The sequence below is a fragment of the Lycorma delicatula genome, chromosome 7 (genome assembly GCF_047948215.1).
Source record: "Lycorma delicatula isolate Av1 chromosome 7, ASM4794821v1, whole genome shotgun sequence".
NCBI lineage: Eukaryota > Metazoa > Arthropoda > Insecta > Hemiptera > Fulgoridae > Lycorma > Lycorma delicatula.
In genome coordinates this window covers 103,667,294-103,687,817 of record NC_134461.1, presented here as the reverse complement: position 1 = coordinate 103,687,817, position 20,524 = coordinate 103,667,294, and the positions used below count along the sequence as shown (strand labels likewise).

General features: G+C 28.3%; 2 protein-coding genes across 6 annotated transcripts in view; one reads left to right on the top strand and one right to left on the bottom strand.

The window, feature by feature from the left end:
• LOC142328352 (adenylate cyclase type 10-like) overlaps positions 1–6,891 on the bottom strand; it is a 60,143-nt gene extending 53,252 nt beyond the window's left edge. Inside the window, exons 1-2 of the mRNA XM_075372059.1 lie at positions 6,688–6,891; positions 1,960–2,098 (exon numbers count right to left, since the gene is read on the bottom strand). Of these exons, the coding sequence (XP_075228174.1) occupies positions 1,960–2,098; positions 6,688–6,891 (343 nt within the window). The remainder of the gene's footprint in view (positions 1–1,959; positions 2,099–6,687) is intronic.
• LSm-4 (COMM domain containing 5 Like Sm protein 4) lies at positions 1,361–13,981 on the top strand. 5 transcript variants are annotated; one of them, XM_075370823.1, is made up of 4 exons: positions 1,367–1,470; positions 4,987–5,070; positions 7,825–7,925; positions 13,808–13,981. In XM_075370823.1, exons 3-4 carry the CDS (start codon positions 7,861–7,863, stop codon positions 13,974–13,976), a joined length of 234 nt encoding a protein of 77 aa, XP_075226938.1. In that variant the 5' UTR covers positions 1,367–1,470; positions 4,987–5,070; positions 7,825–7,860; the 3' UTR covers positions 13,977–13,981. The 5 variants fall into 5 exon arrangements, with proteins under 5 accessions (XP_075226937.1, XP_075226938.1, XP_075226939.1 ...); XM_075370824.1 differs by lacking the exon at positions 4,987–5,070 and adding an exon at positions 3,617–3,987; XM_075370825.1 differs by lacking the exon at positions 4,987–5,070 and adding an exon at positions 3,617–3,987 and having other exon boundaries at positions 1,372–1,590.
• Positions 13,982–20,524: the final 6,543 nt, after the last annotated feature.

Sequence of the window (20,524 nt, the reverse complement as noted above, 5' to 3'; positions counted from 1 at the left end):
AGGTCTCTGAAAGTTTACTAAACGTAAATTAAAAAAAAAAAATTAAGGAAAATATTTATTTTTTGTACTGCGTAAATATTACGCAAAAGGTACGAAAACCCTGCTTACATGTAAAAGTTTTGTTTCAATTTTTAACTAAATCATCGCAACCAGCTTAAAAAATAAATTTAACGAAAATAAAATTTTTTAATTTGTTTTCAGTTTCAAAATGTCTGCAGAAAACAGCTTTTTATACTTTAGATATTATGCAATAAGAAAGGGAGTCCGACAAGGATGTTCCCTATCCCCGTTATTTTTTAATCTTTACATAGAACTAGCAGTTAATGATGTTAAAGAACAATTTAGATTCGGAGTAACAGTACAAGGTGAAAAGATAAAGATGCTACGCTTTGCAGATGATGTAATAATTCTAGCCGAGAGTAAAAAGGATTTAGAAGAAACAATGAACGGAATAGATGAAGTCCTACGCAAGAACTATCGCATGAAAATAAGCAAGAACAAAACAAAAGTAATGAAATGTAGTAGAAATAACAAAGATGGGCCACTAAATGTGAAAATAGGTGGAGAAAAGATTATGGAGGTAGAAGAATTTTGTTATTTGGGAAGTAGAATTACTAAAGATGGACGAAGCAGGAGCGATATAAAATGCCGAATAGCACAAGCTAAACGAGCCTTCAGTAAGACATATAATTTGTTTACATCAAAAATTAATTTAAATGTCAGGAAAAAATTTTTGAAAGTATATGTTTGGAGTGTCGCTTTATATGGAAGTGAAACTTAAGACGATCGGAGTATCTGAGAAGAAAAGATTAGAAGCTTTTGAAATGTGGTGCTATAGGAGAATGTTAAAAATCAGACGGCTGGATTTAGTGACAAACGAAGAGATGTTGCGGCAAATCGATGAAGAAAGAAGCATTAGGAAAAATATAGTTAAAAGAAGAGACAGACTTATAGGCCACATACTAAGGCATCTTGTAATAGTCGCTTTAATATTGGAGGGACAGGTAGAAGTAAAAAATTGTGCAGGCATGCAACGTTTAGAATATGTAAAACAAATTGTTAGGGATGTAGGATGTAGAAGGTATACCGAAATGAAACTACTAGCACTAGATAGGGAATCTTGTAGAGCTGCATCGAACCAGTCAAATGAAGACAAAAAAAAGATATTATGTGCCATTCTTTTTTTTTTCATTTTTATGGCGTGTTGTAGAATGCTTACTTTACTTATTCAAACAATAAAATGTTACTGGTTTGGCAAGATTTCAAATCTCAATCCTGATTTTATTATACTATTCGGTGAATGATGAATTTCATACATCTGAAAGGAATTTTTGAAACAGGTTAATTTAGATTCATACATCATTTGTAGGTAGTGTTTTGAAACTCAATTTAGGGTTATGTTCAGTCAACTTTGAAATTTGTTATTGCGCAATGCAGAGGAATCTATTGACAGATTGAACGGATAAAAACGTACGTACATACAATTATTTTATAATATTGTATGTATTTTTATTGAATAATGAATTTCTTTTGTAATGTTTTCTAGTATTCAGCTGTCGTTGTAACGAATACCATAAAATCTTTATTTACGTATGTTTTAAACGTAGTTTGTGAATATTTGAAACTTATTCTTGTTAAAGATTTTAATTAACCTTTTTTTAGTTAAGTTTTTAGTTAACCTTTTTAATTTTTTTTTTGTAATTTACATGGACATAACTACCTACATGGCTATTAACCTAGGCTAGGTTTATCACAACTACCTTTACTTCTAGTAATAATGTGGCCTATTTTTTTTTTTTTTTTTTAGTACTTGCTCTAATATATTAATCACTTTAAATGTTCTTGTTATCTTCGCCAGATAAGTTTTGTTCCCAAAATGAATTTATCTATTTATTGATAAAAGAATTTATATTTGAGCATTACTCATACCATGTGAATAATTTTTAGATAACCACTTACCAGATACATCCCCAAATAGTAAAATACCAACAAAGTGTGTCCTAGTTTTTCCTTCTAAAGGATATTGATTAATTAACTCGCTAGGGAGAAGTGTTGCAAAAATTTCTGCTTGCACATTACTATAGACACAATCATTTATCTGCAATAAATCATGATTTTTATCATTAATTCATACAAAATATACACAAAATCATCTAGAGTTCATATATATATATTTTTTTTTTACAGTTTAAGTTGGCAGTTTTGTATATAACTATAATTCATTTGAAAACCACTGGAAGATGGAAGTTCACACATTAGTACCACCACTGCTGTACTAACATTTCTTCACAGTTTTTAATGCAACCATTCCAATATGTATTTTTCATTATAAGTGTTTTTTGTCATAATACATGTAAAATGTACAATTTATTAAAAAAATATCATGCTTTAAACTATAATTAAATTTTATTATTCTAATTAATGACTATTTTTAAAACTATACTGTTTATTTACTATTTTAAAACTAATTATATATTTACATACACCATAATTATTTTTAAATGAACTGTGAAAAAACTAAGTTAGCTCATCAAAAACTGAAATCTAAAATCACCAGTGAATTTTTGAAAATAGGTATGTGCAGTTAAGTCATAATGGTATAATAATGAATAAATAATTTTGTCAAACTGTGAAGATCTGTCCAAGAGGCTATTTAAAATATCATTGTATTTCACTTAACATTTTCTTCTGTGTTTATTACACATTATTAAGTACACATCAAAAGGACAGCATAAAAATTAAATCAATTCATACAAAGTAACTACACAATTCTAAAAGTAACAATCAGATATCAGTTATTTATTACGTTAAAAAATTTCATCTCGAATATGATATAAGCTTATTATACCTAGTGAAGTAAAATTCTCAGGATTTTAAAGGTAGTCCAAGATTATCTTTGCCTTCTTTTCTATTGCCAGCTAAATTTTTATTTCCCATTAATTTTCCTGTCATTTTACATTTTATTCTGCTGTTTTTATATTTTGTACCTCTGATTTAATCAACCCTTCTCTTCATGATATCTTCTGACAGTTGAATCTCCTACTCAGAGTTCTTCATTCTAAACTCCTGTTCATATCAATTTCCATATTACTTTTTCATTCTGTTGTCCATTTAATTTTCTTTAACCTCCTTGCTCACAAATGCCAATAACAGTTTTTTCCCATTTTTTTTTTTTACTAATTTAACAAGACCAAGTTTAATTCCACTTAATTAAGCAGTTTTTCTTTTATACATTCCTTTTTCTCAACTGCGGTTTTTCAGATTTTTTCTCATTTTCATTTCAGAAACATGGTTCTAAATACTTCTACCAGTACTGTTTTACTTAAGTCAGTTTTTCTTTCTTTTGTGAAAGATATTCATTCTTTTGTTGTCTCTCCTTATTATCTTTGTTTTTTTTTCATTCTGATGTGTGGCAGCAGATATTAAGCAACTATTTTTCTTCAAAAGAAAAAATATACAAAATTGTTTTAGCAGAGCCGAGCTAGAAAACTGTGTAAATGAACATATTTGCTGTGTGTAACTTGCTTAAAAGACACATTTAAAAATTTGAATTGGGCATCATAATATTCCTAACACTTATAATGTTAACAGATGATAATTGACATTTTATTTTTAGAATTCCGTCGAAGATGTTTAAATTCAAATCTAGCCACACTGAATAAACTTAAACAAGGCTTAACTTAGGCAAATTAAAAATCTACAAGCAGGTAAATACATTTTCTGAAGTCAGCTAGTACATTGTAATGGAAACCACTTTTGGATAGTGCAATTTTTACGTTAAAAATTTTCTTACTTAATGTTTTGCTAAATTAAAGGACACTTTTATACAAATGTATTCATAAAATCTGCCCAAGTATAAAATTTTGGACGCACTGGTGCATTATAAAGAGGTGGCTGCTGCTATCAAAAATATCGTGACTTCTTTTTTGACATCTATAAACAGTTGAAATTAAAAATATATTTACATCTTAAAAATAAAAAAATATGGTAATAAATTATATTTATTTTTAATTATTTATTTTATAAATAATTAAAATATCTTTAGTAGAGTGATTTTGTGAAATGTGTATGAAAGTTTACATCTTTAAAAAATGTTACTTTTACAAATTGAAAAATTTTGATATTTAGAAATTCTACGTAATGGGTTTAATATTCTTATGAAAATATATTGTTGAGAATAATCTAACAATTAAAGAATAAGACAGATTTCTGATCGCTAACATTTCAACACTAACATTTTTATTTTAAATTTATTACATTAACTAATATAAAGAACAAACATTTTAAAAAATGCTTCTAATAAATTAAGATTTCATTCTTTAAAAATAAAAATAAAAATTTTTAAAAACACTAACAAAAAACAATCCACCTCTACCAAATTGTTTTCGTGGAACTGAGCACAATTACTTTAACACACAAGAGTGTTATCTGCTTTCTTTTATATAGCCATTAAACTCATTCAGTTGGTTTAAAGTAAAACTGATTTTAAAATCTGCATTTTCTTTGTATAGTTGCTTTACTTTTTTCGTTTGTTAATGTTGGTATAAACTTAAAATACTTTTATTTTTTCAAGTCATTTGCTTGATCAAATGGATTAATTTTGGTGAATTTTTTGTTTTTTTCCACCTTAGTCTTGTTATAAGATTAAAGTTGACCCTATTTTAATATTTTCCTATATAACTTTAGTGAAAAGATTTTTTTTTAATACAACAGTTATATTGTCAATAATCATTATCTTTGTCAATATCATTGCAAAAAATTGGATTTATGTGGCATAACATACATATATACATAAAATATAACTAAATAATTCTAATCTTAAAATATAATATAAAATTTAACATGGGATTCCACATAAATGCACAAATCCACTCTATTGCCACACTCCATTAAACTGTAACTGCGCTCTCAGTAGTAATCTGTTTTACATTGGTTTTCTTATTGTATTGTAATGTTTTGTGTATTTCTTTTCTTATTTTTATCCAGATACATTTTTTGTAATGTTCCTTGCTGATGGCTTCTTTCCCATTCAGGCAGCATTTTTAGTATGGCTATTCATATTTTAAATAGGTATGAAAGTAAAATAAAAATACATTTTTTTAAATACACTGAAAACTAAGCAAGTTTATATTTTTTAATTCTTTGATTTGGCATCAACTAAAACTTGTACTTTGGCTTTAAACACAGAGTTTGAAAAGAATGTGAATGATTGGTCCTTAAGTAATCATTAACTCTGTAAATGGATTTTTAGACTTAATTATTTCAGTTTTTTAAATTTAATAAATCCTCTGAATATAGTTCTGCCTTTGTAGGTATTATTTTTTTTTTTTATTTCCTGTGCTGACCTAATATTACAATATTTTTTTGGGTTGAGAGGTATTTCTGTACACTGCTAATATCTCATTGGCAATTTCCTTTTTTTTGTATTTGATTGATGGATATATTTAAAAGTGAATAGAATATGTTATTTAGGGACTAATGATTGTTTCCTATGATTGAAAATATTACTGTTTGTTTAGCTAACAAAATCCCATTCCATGTGATTCCAATCTTTGTCTGAGTTTCTGTATTTTATTCTCTATAGTACATGCATTATTATATATAGACATTGTTTGTTCTAATGTTATAAAAATTTTCCCATCTATCACTCACTGCCTGTCTTCTTCTGCCTATTGAAGTGAGGTTTACATTCACTGTAAGAGGGATTGGCAGATTGTTCCATTAGGCAAAAGCCAAGATAGTTTCTTTTTTCATGGATTAGTAGTATATTCTTGATGTGATTGACAAATTTTAACAAAATATTTATTAATTTAGTACAGTTTATTTTGTGCGTGCTTCTCTGGGAAAGCCCTGGGATTTATTCAGAATTCACCTCCTCAAAAAAAACCCACAATTTTTTAACCAATCGGCCAAAAATCTTTGTATTTTTAATATCCAATAAGAATTAGGTGGGAATATGCAAGTTTCAAGATAAAAAATAAAAATTGGTACTTTTTCGTTAATCCCCCCTCAAAATAGCAAGAAATATTGATATTAACAATAACCAGGTTGGAGAAATAACCCAGTAGCCAGATATAGCAATTTATATTTATTTATTTTATAAATATAATCTAACGAAACCTAACCCACGCTCGCTTTGCTCGTAATAATTAATTACCATAGATTATTCGTAAATTATCACCTTACTAATTAACAGTAATGTTTTGAATATTTAAGTAAATTAATGAATTTATTTTTTAAATAATCAAAACATTACTGTTAATTAGTTGAGGTTAGCGAGTGAAGTGAGCATAGGTTAAGTTTGGTTAGATTAATAAATACTTAATTCAGTAATTATTGCAATTATTTATTATTTAAATAATCATAACATTACTGTTAGTTAAGGTTAGCGATTGAAGCACGCAGGTTAAGTTTGGTTGATTATATTAATAATTTATATCTACAATTATAAGCAAGAATGGTTATATTTTTAATATATAAAATATATTAATATGGAAAATATTTAAAATGACCGGTATAAAAGAGCATGTTAAGTGTGTTAAGGGTTTTTTTGGGGGGGAATTCTGAAAAAGATACAAGCCCTTTACAGAATGTTTTATGGTCTGTTTCAGTTTGAAATAACATGTTTTTCTATGTTACGTTTAGGAAAAATGTGTCTTAAGTATATAATTTTATTGTATTACTTACTGTGTACAAATACACTTTCTCTGATAAAAGGGCTGCTTCCAACAGTCCAGCATTTTGCCTAGCTCCTGATGATGCTGTTGTTGAATGCTGTTCATCACTTATCAAATTTTCATCTAGATCAGGTGCCCAGTATGGATTTTTGGCCCAAATTACATATTGACACCAACAATCCTCTGCATCTTTTTCAATTAATAGAAGTGACATTTTTCTAATTTTATTTTTTATATATACTTATGTAGTAAGACTAGTTTTTGCTTTTATTCTTTAGTCTTTTATTCTTGTATTGCCTTTATTATTACTACACATTTTCTTTATAATACACTTAAAAATTTTTGTTTAAAATTTTTTTCATTTTTTTTATATGTATATTTTAAAAATACATAGTGCCCTTCCGCATATATAAATTAATACTATAATTTCATTTTTTTATAATAGTAGTAGTTCAATGTCAACAAACAAATTTTTAATTTATATTTATATACAATGCATTTTTCATGTATGGTAATAAAAAGTAAATATAAGTGATTAGATTGTTTTTCTTTTTTTTTTTTTTGATTATGCTGTTGTGGTCATGTGGTTTTTAAGAAAACATATTTGTTTAACAATGTTTTCTAGTTAATGTATTTTAACTGGTATTTTTTTTTTTTTTGAAATTTTTATAAATTATTAACTTGGACTAGCTTTTTTAGGTATTTAAATCATTACTTTTAACTAACTTCAGTTTTGTTAGAATGAAGAAACATTCCATAAACATTAGAAAAAGCAGTTAATAAGGAACTATAATTTCAGCTTACTATTTAATTTCTCTTTGGACTTCACATGCATTCTTTTCAATCTCTATCCATTATATATATTAAATATATTTCTCTCTTTTTGAAAATCCCTTATGGCTTTTTAATACAATTTTTAAGTATTAAATTTTTTAATTTTATTTCTTTTAACATCCAAAATTTTATAAGGTGGTGTTCAATGTCCACACAGAAGTTGTGCAGTGTAATGTTAATAAAATTAATTAGAATTAATAAAAATGACTAATTTTAAGATGAAGTGAATCCAAATGTATGGAATGTATGCAATATTTTTCATTTTCATGAAAAATGTTAATTTTCATTTTTTTTTTTTTTTTTTGTTTTACAGATTTTGTTATAAACTTTGGATCTTAATTATTTTAAGATGCCTATTCATTATGCTACAAATGATTCTATTAATTGGAGAATAAATATTGTTATATCATCTAGGTAATAGTGATACTTTTATTGCATTAAATTGGGTATTCTATATATTACTGCACTATATTGAAATAAGTTGTTTTTACATTATGCTCTTTAAGTAATGCACTATTTGAAATATTGAAAATATAAATGCAATATTTACAGATTGTTATGTTTTGCAGTGCTTTGTTACTTTTCAAACACATGTTTCCATTATGCAGTAAGCATTTATCTAGTTATTTTATTTATTTATTTAATGCATCAAGTAAACAGCAGATTTTCTAAATTTGTTGTGATATTTACAGATTGTTATGTTGGCAGTGTTTTGTTACTTTTCAAACACATGTTTCCATTCTGTAGTAAATGTTTATCTAAAGTTGTTTATTTGTTAATTTAATACATCTGCTGTTAATTTAACAGCAGATTTTCTTTAAGAATTGTAAAAAAAAATTTCTAAATATATTGAATTGTGCTTTCAGAAGATCTTTTCACACCTGTTATGTGTAGCACCTTCATTACATCAGAGTTCACTTACTGTTGCAATTAAAGGCTGTAACTTTGATCCTTGTCGTTGCAAATTAGTTTAGTTTGACATTTACCACTGATGTTACAATCACTTTGTCTTCAACATTTAGTGATCGTAGTATTTAAAGTGTGCATCTAGATAATTTAATCAAACTGCTTAAGTAAAATGTTTGATTTTTAAGCTTATTATGATGAATGTTTATAATATCTGTTGTATATCCTTAATATTAATGTGTTATAAATACATCAGAGTATTTCATATGTTACACAATGCAATTGCAAGGGAATATAAAAGAATGAGTGAGAGTAATTTTCAAATTCATGCTAAAACTAAAAAAGTACAGCTTGTATAAGGAAAGAAGGATCTTTGCAGAGGGGTAGAAAAATCATGCCATTATAGTTGTGATTTAATGAGCTTTATTCCTTAAAATGTATCTTAATACCATAAAATGTTTTTTATAAAAAAATAACCATTGTGAATATTTTTTATTTAGTAAAATGTTAACATAAATATAACCATTAATTTAGAATTTATGAAACATCTGATTTTATTAAAAACCTAGTAATTATTAAAACCAATGGGACACATACACACATTGACTGTTTACGATAATTTAAAAATAAAGCATGTAAGTTTTTTAATGTAGGCCTGATTTTGCACCTCCATCACTTTTACTTCTTTCTTTATTTGACAAATACCACAATAATTAATGTAATAAAAAGCATAGATCTAAATTTATTATGAGTGCGAATTAAATGTAAATGGTAATTTATTTATTAATAATATACACAATTCATACCTTCATCATTTCTGTATATATTCTCCTGTTCGAGCTACACAATTTTGTACACAGTTTGGAAGCTTGAATATTCCTTGTTCATAAAAAGTTTGAGTACGAGTTGTCAATCAATTGTGCACATGCTTCTCGACGTATTCATTGTTTCCAATCATTCCCCTCCAAGCTATTCTTTCAAGGGCGCAAACAAAAAATAGTCACAGGGGCAAGTGTGGACTGTAGGGAGGATGGTCAAAGATTTTCCATTGCATTTTTTTAAATTTATCCCTTGTCAAAATCATTGTGTGCGGTCTGGCATTGTCATGGAGGAGGATGACATCTCCGATGGGTATACCTGGTCTTTTGTTTTGGTAGGCGACTTTTGTTGACTGTACCAGCTGGCAATAGTAAGCTGCATTCACCGCTTGTTGATTGTGGAGAAAATCAATGAGTAAAACTCCCCTTGTGTCAAAAAGAATCGTTGCAGGGACTTTTCCAGCTAACAGACGGGTTTTGGCTTTCATTGGGCAGCCCTCATCCTTCCTTCGCCACTACTTACTTGCCATTTTTGACTTCTGGAATTTATTGAAGGACCCTTGTCTCATCACATGTGATGATGCGCCTCAAAAAATCGACCCTTTCTTGTCAAAATCAATTCAGAAGTCTCTCACAGATCTCCAACCTGACCTGTTTTTGATTTTTGGTCAACAACCTTGAAACCCATTGAGCACTAATTTTTCTAAAGCCAAGATGATAATGGATTGAGGACTCCATAGCTGATACCCATGTCTGTTGCAATTTTTTCAACAGTGAACCGGCGATCACCTTCATTTGTTATTTATTAAATAAGACAAAAATGTATGCAATTATGATTAATTAAATAACATTAGAAGTTAGTTTTACTGGTAATGATTAGTAAACTGAAAAGTATGTAATTACCATTATAACTGAGTAGTTGTAATGAAAAATAACAAGATTTTAATCTAGTTGCAAGATCTTGTTATATGAGATAACCTCATGTAGGATTCAGTAATGATGTATATACATTTGGTAATCATGAAAGAAATGTGACATTCTGCCCAAATATTATTTGTAAGTTGTGAATTGAAACCCTGAGTGACCTTTAATTTTTTCCAGTATGCACACTGCAGTTGTATAGCCCCAGTTGTCTTTTATAAAATATAATGTTTGTGAGCAGGTAAGGTAGTGTGGTAAAGTCTTTTCCAAGTTGAATGTTAAGGTATCAGGTGTTCATTGTTTTCTGCCTCTTTCAAATCACTTTTTAACATTTTACGTGCTTTTTCAACACATTTGTAAATGTGCTGTATGTTCATTAATTATTTGTTGTGTTTCATCTTCAATGGTGACATTTTTTTCAATACTTAAAAGGCATCACACTTATCCTTCTTAAATTTTTTTGCGTCATAGACTGAATGATGTCAAGAAAATTTGCTTGTACTTAGAAAAGGGAACATAATTTTGATATTCCTGTTAATACAGATTATGCATAAAATTAACCATTATATGGCAAGACAAATATTTAGCATCAGTCTTATTTCTGCTATAATGACTCGCATATCAATGAAATTTGTTGATATGTTAAGTGACTTTTTTTGGGGCATCTGTAAATTTGTAGTGGCCTCCTGCTAATCCTGTTTTGTCTACCACGGAATGTGATCTTAATTTCTTCAACGCTGTGTCAATCCTCTTTGTTAATAAGCATAAACCTTGGCAGAAGAAAGATGTTCATACTTCTATATTGTTTAGTGAGTAAATTCAACTAAAATTTCTTTTAAGAGGACTTTATGCTCTATGATGATTGACATCTTTTTCCTTAACGAAATGAAATTACCTAGCATGACAGTCTGAGTATTGTATTTTCCAAGTTCCCATAATTTTTCATTACACATTTTTCTTTCATCAACACTAATATTTAAATGGCATTTTCTTGAACAGTTGCATACATACTCTCTGAACTCTTTAGTACACACCTCCTGTTTTTTAGAGTTATGCTATGGTTTATTTAAATTTTTTTTTCTTCCAATCTTTTCTTGTAAAATTGCCATATTTTCTCTTCCTCATTTTGGTCGCCCCTTCTGGATCTGGATAGGCACTGGTAGTAATTTCACCTCTCTTATCTTCACAGCCTTTTTGATTTTCACTCATCTTTTGATGAGACCAGTTATTTATATGGAGTTTAAATTAGATAATGGAGAAGTGAAATGTATTAAAGTGCCTGTTGGGAAATTTCATTTACTTAGACAAAATGTTACGTTAATACTTAAAGAGATGGATTTATTTAAAAATTATTTAAACAGTATTTAAAAAGATATGTTTATTAATCATAATTATTTGTATTTGTTCCTCTGTGTAATCTTCATATAAAATTTTATCTGATGACATCATTTCTATTTCAGATATTTAGTTTTGGTTAATAAGTTATCTGTAGTGTATGAAGACATGATTTAGTTAATACAAATTTGGAAATGTTCAAAATACTTTTATTAATGTATTATATTTAGTAAATGAAAAAAACACCTTTTTCACATGATAGAATAGTAGGAAATTATTTACTGTATACCTTCCTCTGTTGCTTCAGAGCCCATTCAGTTTCATTACTACTAATATTATTATTATTATTTAAAAAAATCATTTTCATTATTACCAATAAATTTCCATTATTACAAACCAATAAGACCAAGTTATTGTGTTCATTTCCAGTATTGTAAGTTGTTTCTACATTTACTGCTTCAGGGGTTGATTCAGTTACATTATCCTCATTATTTGAAAGAACATTAAATTCATTTCCACTACTATTAACCAATAAGACTATGGCTTCATCATTTGAGGTGTTTCTTTCATTTGCAGTATTGTCAATAGTATCCAGTGTAAATTCCTGCATCAAGGGATATCGTGCTTTTAAACTTAATGACAACACAAATGTTAGTTTAATTCCTAGTTGTTAACAAAGTGCATTCACATCAGAAAATAGTATTTCCCACCAAGCATGGTATAGAAAAACATTATTTTCAGATATGAAGTAACTGAAACTAGCCTTTGCTGTCATTAAGCAATACAAAACCACCTGTTAACCATTATGCAAAACAGTGTAACCAGAAAGAGCTAACATTTCTTTATGGACATTAAGAACTAGCTCTATATAGAATTACCAACATTTTTTATAAAATAAAAATCATTAAGGAAATTGCAATGTGTAAAAAAACAATAACAAAAACATTATTTGGTGAACGAACCTCAAACACTGGCATTGCAGTTAAGGGTAAGTCAAGAAGCAACTTTGTTCTTGGAAGCATTTCCACACTTATATGATAAATTTAAATATTATTAAACTAATTCCCTACTTTTTAATACTATAAATAACAATTAATTAAATAATATTAACTAAGAAATACCATATGAATTCACTGTATTTCAATCATAGCTCAACATGATAATTTGGTTCTGTAATGCAAAACATATGTTCAGCTAAGAAAGGGGAATCAGCTGACAAGATTTTTGGTTTCCTATTGCAGAATGAAAAATTATGAATATAGTTAATGGTAGTTGGTTCAAACTTCAATATATAGCAGCCCAGTGGAAATTTGTATTGGATCGTTGTTGCATAACAAATTAATCAATTACAAGTGATTCTAACAAAAAAAAAAAAAACAGATTCCCAATTTTGGTGGTACAATCGATTCTAACAAAAAAAAATCGATTTCCAATTTTGGTAGTTTGTTCCTTCTTCCATAATTGGGTCCTAGTTTGTTCATTTAATGTGTTGTTTTGTCAAATTTATTTTTTTTTTTTTGTAATCTCACTCACATTGTTAAGATTCGTTGAAATATCGTAAATTTTATTTGCTGCTTTTAAAATGTTCATTGTGGGTTAATATCTTTATATGTTGCCATTTTGTATGACTTGATTGGCAAAATGGTTTTTTATTATATCGCCTGTTTGTTTCTGAAGGTGAATGTGTGTCCATTGCAGTATATAAAGCAGTCAGTGAAGTTTAATTTGTCTACATCTAGGCTGTTTTATTAATTAGTCATATCATTTTGTATTTTATTTATGGTTTTGTTTAAAAAATGTATTGCTTATCAGTTGTGGAAAAATTACAAGATAATTTTTTTAAATGCTACATCATAAATATATCTTTTTTTTTATTACTAAATTTTAAGATCTTAAGACAGATATCTAAGTACTATCTAAACAAACCAAAAGTGGATTGTCAAAAACCGTAATCTTAGAAGAAAACAATGAGATTGTAGGTACCACTTTAATAAAAAGAAATCCTGGTTAATGTTAGATAAAAAAAGACATATGTTAGCAGAATATGTGTTGAGTATGACAAAAAAAAATACAGTTAAAATACAGCATTTTGTGATATTGTAAATTAGAACATATCATTCCTTAATTAGTATGTGGACTTAATGAAGATGATTGTGATAGGTGTACCCTAATGTATGTAATAAATCTGTTTGATAAAACATCGGTTTGATAAAACATTTTACTTTCTGATCATGTACATTGTATTATGTGCTTTAAAATAGATTACTTAAGATTTATCATATTTTATACATAAAGAATTTTTTTTTAATTTTACAGAGAGTTAGGGCGTGTACTGAAACCAGTTATTTATATGGAGTTTAAATTAGATAATGGAGAAGTGAAATGTATTGAAGTGCCTGTTGGAAAATTTCATTTACTTAGACAAAATGTTGCATTAATACTTAAAGAGATGGATTTATGTAAAAATAAAATAAACAATATTTAAAAAGATTTCGAGTATATTATGTCTATTAACCATAATTATTCATATTTGTTCCTCTGTGTAGTCTTCATATAAAATTATAACATCATTTCTACTTTAACATCATTATAACATCATTTCTATTTTAAATATGTCGTTTTGGTTAATAAGTTATCTGTAGTGCATTAATTAAGGCATAATTTAGTTAATACAAATTCTGAAATAATTTAGAAATGTTCAAAATACTTTTATTAGTACTTTTATTTTATTCAGTAAATGAGAAATGTAAAAAGTATTCTTAAAATTATTAAGATGATTTTTTAGTTTTCCCTTATACTTTAAAATTAAAGTATTACTGAATCACTATTAAAAAGTCATAAAATAAATTTTCAAACGATAATTTATTTATCCAGTTTCATTAAAATTAGTTCATCCATCCTAGGTATGTCAAAAAACATAAATCAAGATACTTGATTGACTCAATTCAAGTTTTGACAAACAAAAGTATCATTTAGAGGCGTATTTTTCATGATAATAGCAATAAAAATACCCAAATCAATTTTTTTAAGTTAGATCCACCCTGTTATTAAAATAAAAATTTGCTGATAAAAGAAAAATAAATATATAATGTAAATTTATTTTACCTAAAAAGCAGTGTTTAAAATAAATGTTTTGTTAGTTAGTTACTAGATTCGTGTTTTTAATAAAAATGTCTCTCATTAGAGAAGTTGTCAAATAGAAAATATTATTATTTGATTCCCAAAAGTCTGATATATATATATATATATATATAGCTCAAACAACAAATTAACCCCCAAACACAGTAACTGAAAAACCTTAAAAAAATAATACCAAAAATCGACTTTCATGGGATCCTGCATCATCAGTTGATACATAATTCTATAGTTACATCAAAAAACAAAAAAGAAATAAAAACTTAAAACTTTAGAAAACATAAACCCTAATAACCACAAAACTTGAACATCACAACTTCACTGTCAACTGGATTGATAACAAAAATATAAAAATGATGATTTGTCGGAAATAAATGTTCATTCTGGTTTCAGATTCGGTATGACAAGGAAGCATAGACATTTAATAATAGTTGCACTGTTTTTGTTTAAGTGGTAAAAAGTATATTTTAATAATAGTGCCTTTGAACTTTTTAGGAAGGTGGCTTTTGTTTTTGTATTTATATAAAAATTGTATTATAAAAAACTATATAGGTCTATAATTATCATATTTGTAATTTAAAAAAATGTAAATTGTAATATTATTGTGTAAACATAAATAATGGATATTGAAAATCTTAATTTCTAAACTAATGTTGAAACAAGAAATTTGGAATAAAACACTTAAATTGCATTCCAACAAAGTTGTTGGTAAGGTAAGTAATAAAAAAAAAACCAGTATTTTTTAAATATGACAGTACTTGCAGTAATAGTTCTGTAATCCTTTTTATTATTATCTATTGAGTAATAAAACAGTATCAGTTAATTATAGTAAATATTATATTAATAACAGTTCAAATATTACTTTATTCAATGTAGTATGTTTTGTTCGTTTTTACCTGCTTTATTTTAACTCACAATGTTTTTTTTTCATGTTTGTCCTCAAATCTTGCATCCTTAATTTAACATAATTCCTGACATTGCCTATTGATGAAATTTTTCACAATTACTAATATTGAGTGACAATACAATATTCTACCATATGAGGGTAAATTAAGAATGCAGGTGTAAAAAATAGCAAAATGGCTATGCAGAGTTTTAAATTCAAATTAACCTACTAATTAAACTCATGCAGTGTACGATAATAATTTGATTAAAGTATGACTAAAAAGTATAAAGCAAATTTAAAAAAATTTTTGTAATATTATTAGTCATCATATGACTAGGGAAATATTTCCATGTAACTACTAAATTTGTTTCTTACACATTTGGTCTCAGTTGGAAGCCTTCTACATCTCTCCCAAATTACTGATTCACCATGAACGGTAACATCAGCTGGTTTTACAGTTTACGGTCTGTTTGACCATTAAAATTTTACACGATCTGAGTTCAAGCCGGCATGAACCAGATTGGTTTCTATCATCTTTAATTTTATTCTAACTGATACGAAAGGATTTTTAGTAAGTGCCTGTGAAACCCTTCTTTATCTATAATGGTAATATGTAAAATACAAACACATTTGACAATTTTTTCCAATGATTTTGGAGAGAATACACCATTTTGAATAAAAACTTCCAAAAGCAGATTCTACAGATTTTCTTGCCCTAGGCAAGCATTTGTTAAAGTTGGCCTTCTTGTTTGTCAAATTCTTGCATTTATATGGTTTCATAAGGTTAGGAAGCAAAGGATAATCCTGATGTGCTAAGATAATATAGGGAGCTTTCAAATTACTGTGAGGGAGAAAGTCAGGTTCTGGAAAATGATTCCACAGTTGGTACCAGCATGTAGCTTTTCCTAAAGTATATGACTGGTTTCTTTGATAATACTTCTGACTGTAGTATTTCCCAAACGAAACCAGAAGGCCAAAGCCTGGAATGACGTGTCAGTGGTCAGGTATCTGAAAATAATAACAGGACGATTTGGTACAAATCTTTTTTAATTATATTGTATGAGTACATTTTCATATTGAATTAGTCGCATTTGGACTAAACTATTGTTAAACTAGTTATATTATTAAATAATATAACTACATTATTTAATTCAATATAGAATAGTCACATTCAAAGGTGACATGAGGGTTTATACTTTGATTTTAGTTACTGCTTTGAGAAATAAGTGGAAATATTTAAAAGATCAATTTGCTGTAGAATTCAGGAAGATGAAGCCTATTACCACAGGGGACCCAGCAAACGAATCATCTGAGCCAAAATGGTTGCATTTTAAATCTCTATTGTTTTTAAGAGATGTTGTGTAGCCATGAGCCTACTCAGGTAATTTGTCAGCAACAAGAACTCCTCCATTGCCCAGTGAAGCAAGCCAACAGATTTATAATGTCAATAACAATGCTGCTGAAAACTAGGGTTTTCAAGAAGATCCCATTAGTTTTGACGAACCTAATGCTGAAGAAAGGACAGATGTTCCACATGAAACATAATTTAATTTGAATTGGTGATTGTGGAAACAAAATAACATCTTGCCAAAGATCAAAGTTCATCTTTTCTGCCCCCCGATCCTGCCAATTTTATTGTATGGAGCAAAAACATGGACACTATTTAAGACAGATCTGAGCAAACTTGAAGTGTTCCAAATGTGATGCCTACACTATATCATTAAGAGTCTCACTTCATGATCACAAACAAAATGAGGATATCAGCCATTGCTCTGAACAACAGCCAACAATTGAGGAACAGATTCAAAACAAAGACTGCAGTGATTTGGCCATGTCTGCAGAATGAGTGAAAACTGATTACCATACAAACTTCTCTGGCATGAATGACCCACCCATTGGAGAGTCTAACGAACAGCTCCAAAGAAAACATGAATCAAGCAGATAGATGATGATATAAAAAACCACAGGCTAAACCTTAATGAGGCCAGGATAATGGCCATGGATCGCCATACATGGAAGCATCTTGTTAGTGTAATCAGACAACCCTTGGCACCCACAGCAGCATACAGGCTTAGGAGTCGATCCAACCCAAATGCCAGCTAGGGATCAAAAGAAGAAAGAAGAAGGATATTTTACAACAACACAAGATACACAACTCTCCAAAAATCTTCGTAACCCTTAATGATTTATCTGTTGTGTAAAGATTTCATTTGTCATAAATTTCTGTTTTTTATTGTGCTTTTTTATATTTCATTATATTATTCAAGGTTTTTTTATACTTTTTTTGTTAATTTTAAAGAAATAATTAAAAAAATTATTTCAGTAACAATTATGAGAAATCTGTATTTTTTCTTTTTCTGTTAGCCTTCGGAACCACCTAAGGCATTACTTCAGAGGATGAATGAGGATGAGAAAGAAGTATAGTCCTGTACAGTCTCAGAATGTGAACAATGTTATATCAAATCTACTGTTAAAACGCAAAGAAATTTTGAATATTGTAAAATGTGTATAGATGTATTAAATGTGATACTAAAAACATTAAAATGTACATCTGCTTTGCATTTTAAAATAATATTATTATTATTTAATTATGAGAAAATTAAACTAACATAATGAAGGGTCATTACAAGATTATAAACAACCCATATCTATTCTGTTGATTAAAACATCTCCTTAATTGTCCCTTTTTGTGGTCCTTTATCTCCTCTTTTTTTTTATTATTATTACCAAACATAGATCTTGGTGTTGGTGTGACCTTGCCAGGTTCTCCATGCTGAGGATCCTGGGACCTTAAGAGCTAATTCATCCTTGATGTCTGTTAGGGGAGTCTATCAACTGGACCAACTCAGGGACTGACAACAACTACAGTTTTGTCCTGCAATTCAATTTACTCAAAGAAACAACTTTAACATAACTTCATTATGTTATCTGTCTCTTGATTTACTTAAAAATCAAGAAACAGATTCACAAATTTAATAAGCTTCTAATGAAAACATACCCTATCTCTCTGCTCTAGTTCGCTTTCGGGAGCGTGGCTAATGCCTACACCCCACCATAGCTCCATTACAGAGTTCTCTCTACATCCATTCTCATACTAACAGCAAATATCTCAGCTAACCGGGACTCAGTACCAAAACGCCTGTCGTAGCAAAGAAAGCACCCAGGGAGACTCCTAGCGACCCAGATTGCTATTCTATATACACATCTATAACAGCATCAGACTCCCTCAGGCATGCTCCACAGAACTAAGAATCTAAGGAAGTCAGTAACTATGTTCCTTCCATTCCCTTTCGGTTTTACAATTAACTTTCAGATCGGTACCAGAATTGATCCTCACAAGCTCTCTAGCTACTTTGGTATATTCAGCTTTGTACTTGGGACAGACATGGCAAACATCATCAATGGTCCTACACTCCGAACAGAGGCCTGAATTAAACCAAATCTGGTTAACCTATCTCGAAAAACACCATGTCCAAAAAGAAACTGTGTAATATGCTGATCAGGGGAAATACATGGGGTTGGCCAGTCGCCTCCCCTTTTAGCATGTAATTTTCTTTCTGAGTATTTTAAATCTCAAGTATTCAGTGCATCCCTCAAAATTTAGGAGCTGAAACATTAAATCCAGTTAAAAGTTAATGAAATTCCTGTAAAGATGCTTAAAAGAGTAATGTTTGAACTATTCATAAAATTTACTACTCAGTAAATTTACTGGGTAAATTACACATCAGTTGTGAATTTAAAATATTGGCTTTCCAATGGATCCCATTTTCATGAAAAAAGATATTGTCAACATAATTTAAATTAGTTCATATGTTTAAAAATTAAATATGTGTTAACAATTTACTGATCATTAAATTTTTTAAATGATCCAAATCATTGATTTTTTTACACATATTACAAAGTATTATAAATAAAAAGCACAATGATGTAAATTTTATTAATCCTTTTATTAAATTTAAAAAGTTTTAGTATTTTAGTACAAATAGTTTTACAAAATAAATGAAATTATGTACTCAATCCTACCAGTTTCTTTTTTACTTAGTTTTAGATTTTTAAACAATAAATATTCAAAAGTAAACACATAATTTCAGAGTGGGGGTCTTCCACCCCACCCCTCTTAAAACCTCCTCATTAACATTAAACTACAACATTATGTCCCACCATTTCCGTTAAGTTATGAGAAAATAAAACAGTTTTCTTTTCTTTTTATTAATGCTTGGATTTTAATAATTTTTGTTAATTTATAAATATCTGTTTCTATCAGTGCTGTTTAGTAGTTTTAAGCTTCTTTTTTTTATCTTCTTGGTATTTGTTTGATATTGTTGGTATTTTTCTACTTTGTTTTACTCAAGAAAGTATTTTTCTTAAACTAATTAAATTGACTTAAAAAATTGAATAAGTTTCTTTGTTGGGTTTTATTTCCTTTTTGTTATTCTTAAAACCTTTTGTTGTTTCCTTCTTAGAAATTTATTGTGATTAGGAAACTTTCTGTTAACCTGTAGACTTTGTTAGATCAAACTCTTTTAAAAGTTTTAGTTCTGAAGCAAAACAATTTGTACTTCCACAGAAATTTCCAATAGGAATAATTAAAATATCTGACTTGTAAGTTACTGAGACATTGGTAAAGAAAAAGTTTAGTTACTTTACTGTATCTTTACACAGTGAGCAGCCAATAATATATATTCTATGAAATATAAACAACCAAAACACAATAATGACTGCTCAGGATTATCAAAAACAATGAATTAATATTTGTATTTTTTCTTGTTTCATGATCTGTTCTACTTATTTCTAGACCATCTGTCATTTAATTGGTTTAATCATATTCTATTCCTTTCTGTTTTGTGGTATATTTTAACTTCAACATATGTATTATGAAAAACATTCTCAGTTATCTATTTTGTATGTATTATAGTGTTTTAAAGTTTATCGTTTACAAGGGCTGCATGTAGAGAAGCAAACATTATTAGAGAAATCACCTTGAAAGTCTTTTCCTAAATTGTTATTGCATT

Bases quoted from the DNA above. Each gene is read 5' to 3' on its own strand.
- LSm-4 (XM_075370822.1), top strand. From the start codon at position 7,861: ATGCCTATTCATTATGCTACAAATGATTCTATTAATTGGAGAATAAAT. The intron at 7,926-13,807 runs GTAATAGTGATA...TTAATTTTACAG, and splicing joins AATATTGTTATATCATCTAG to AGAGTTAGGGCGTGTACTGA.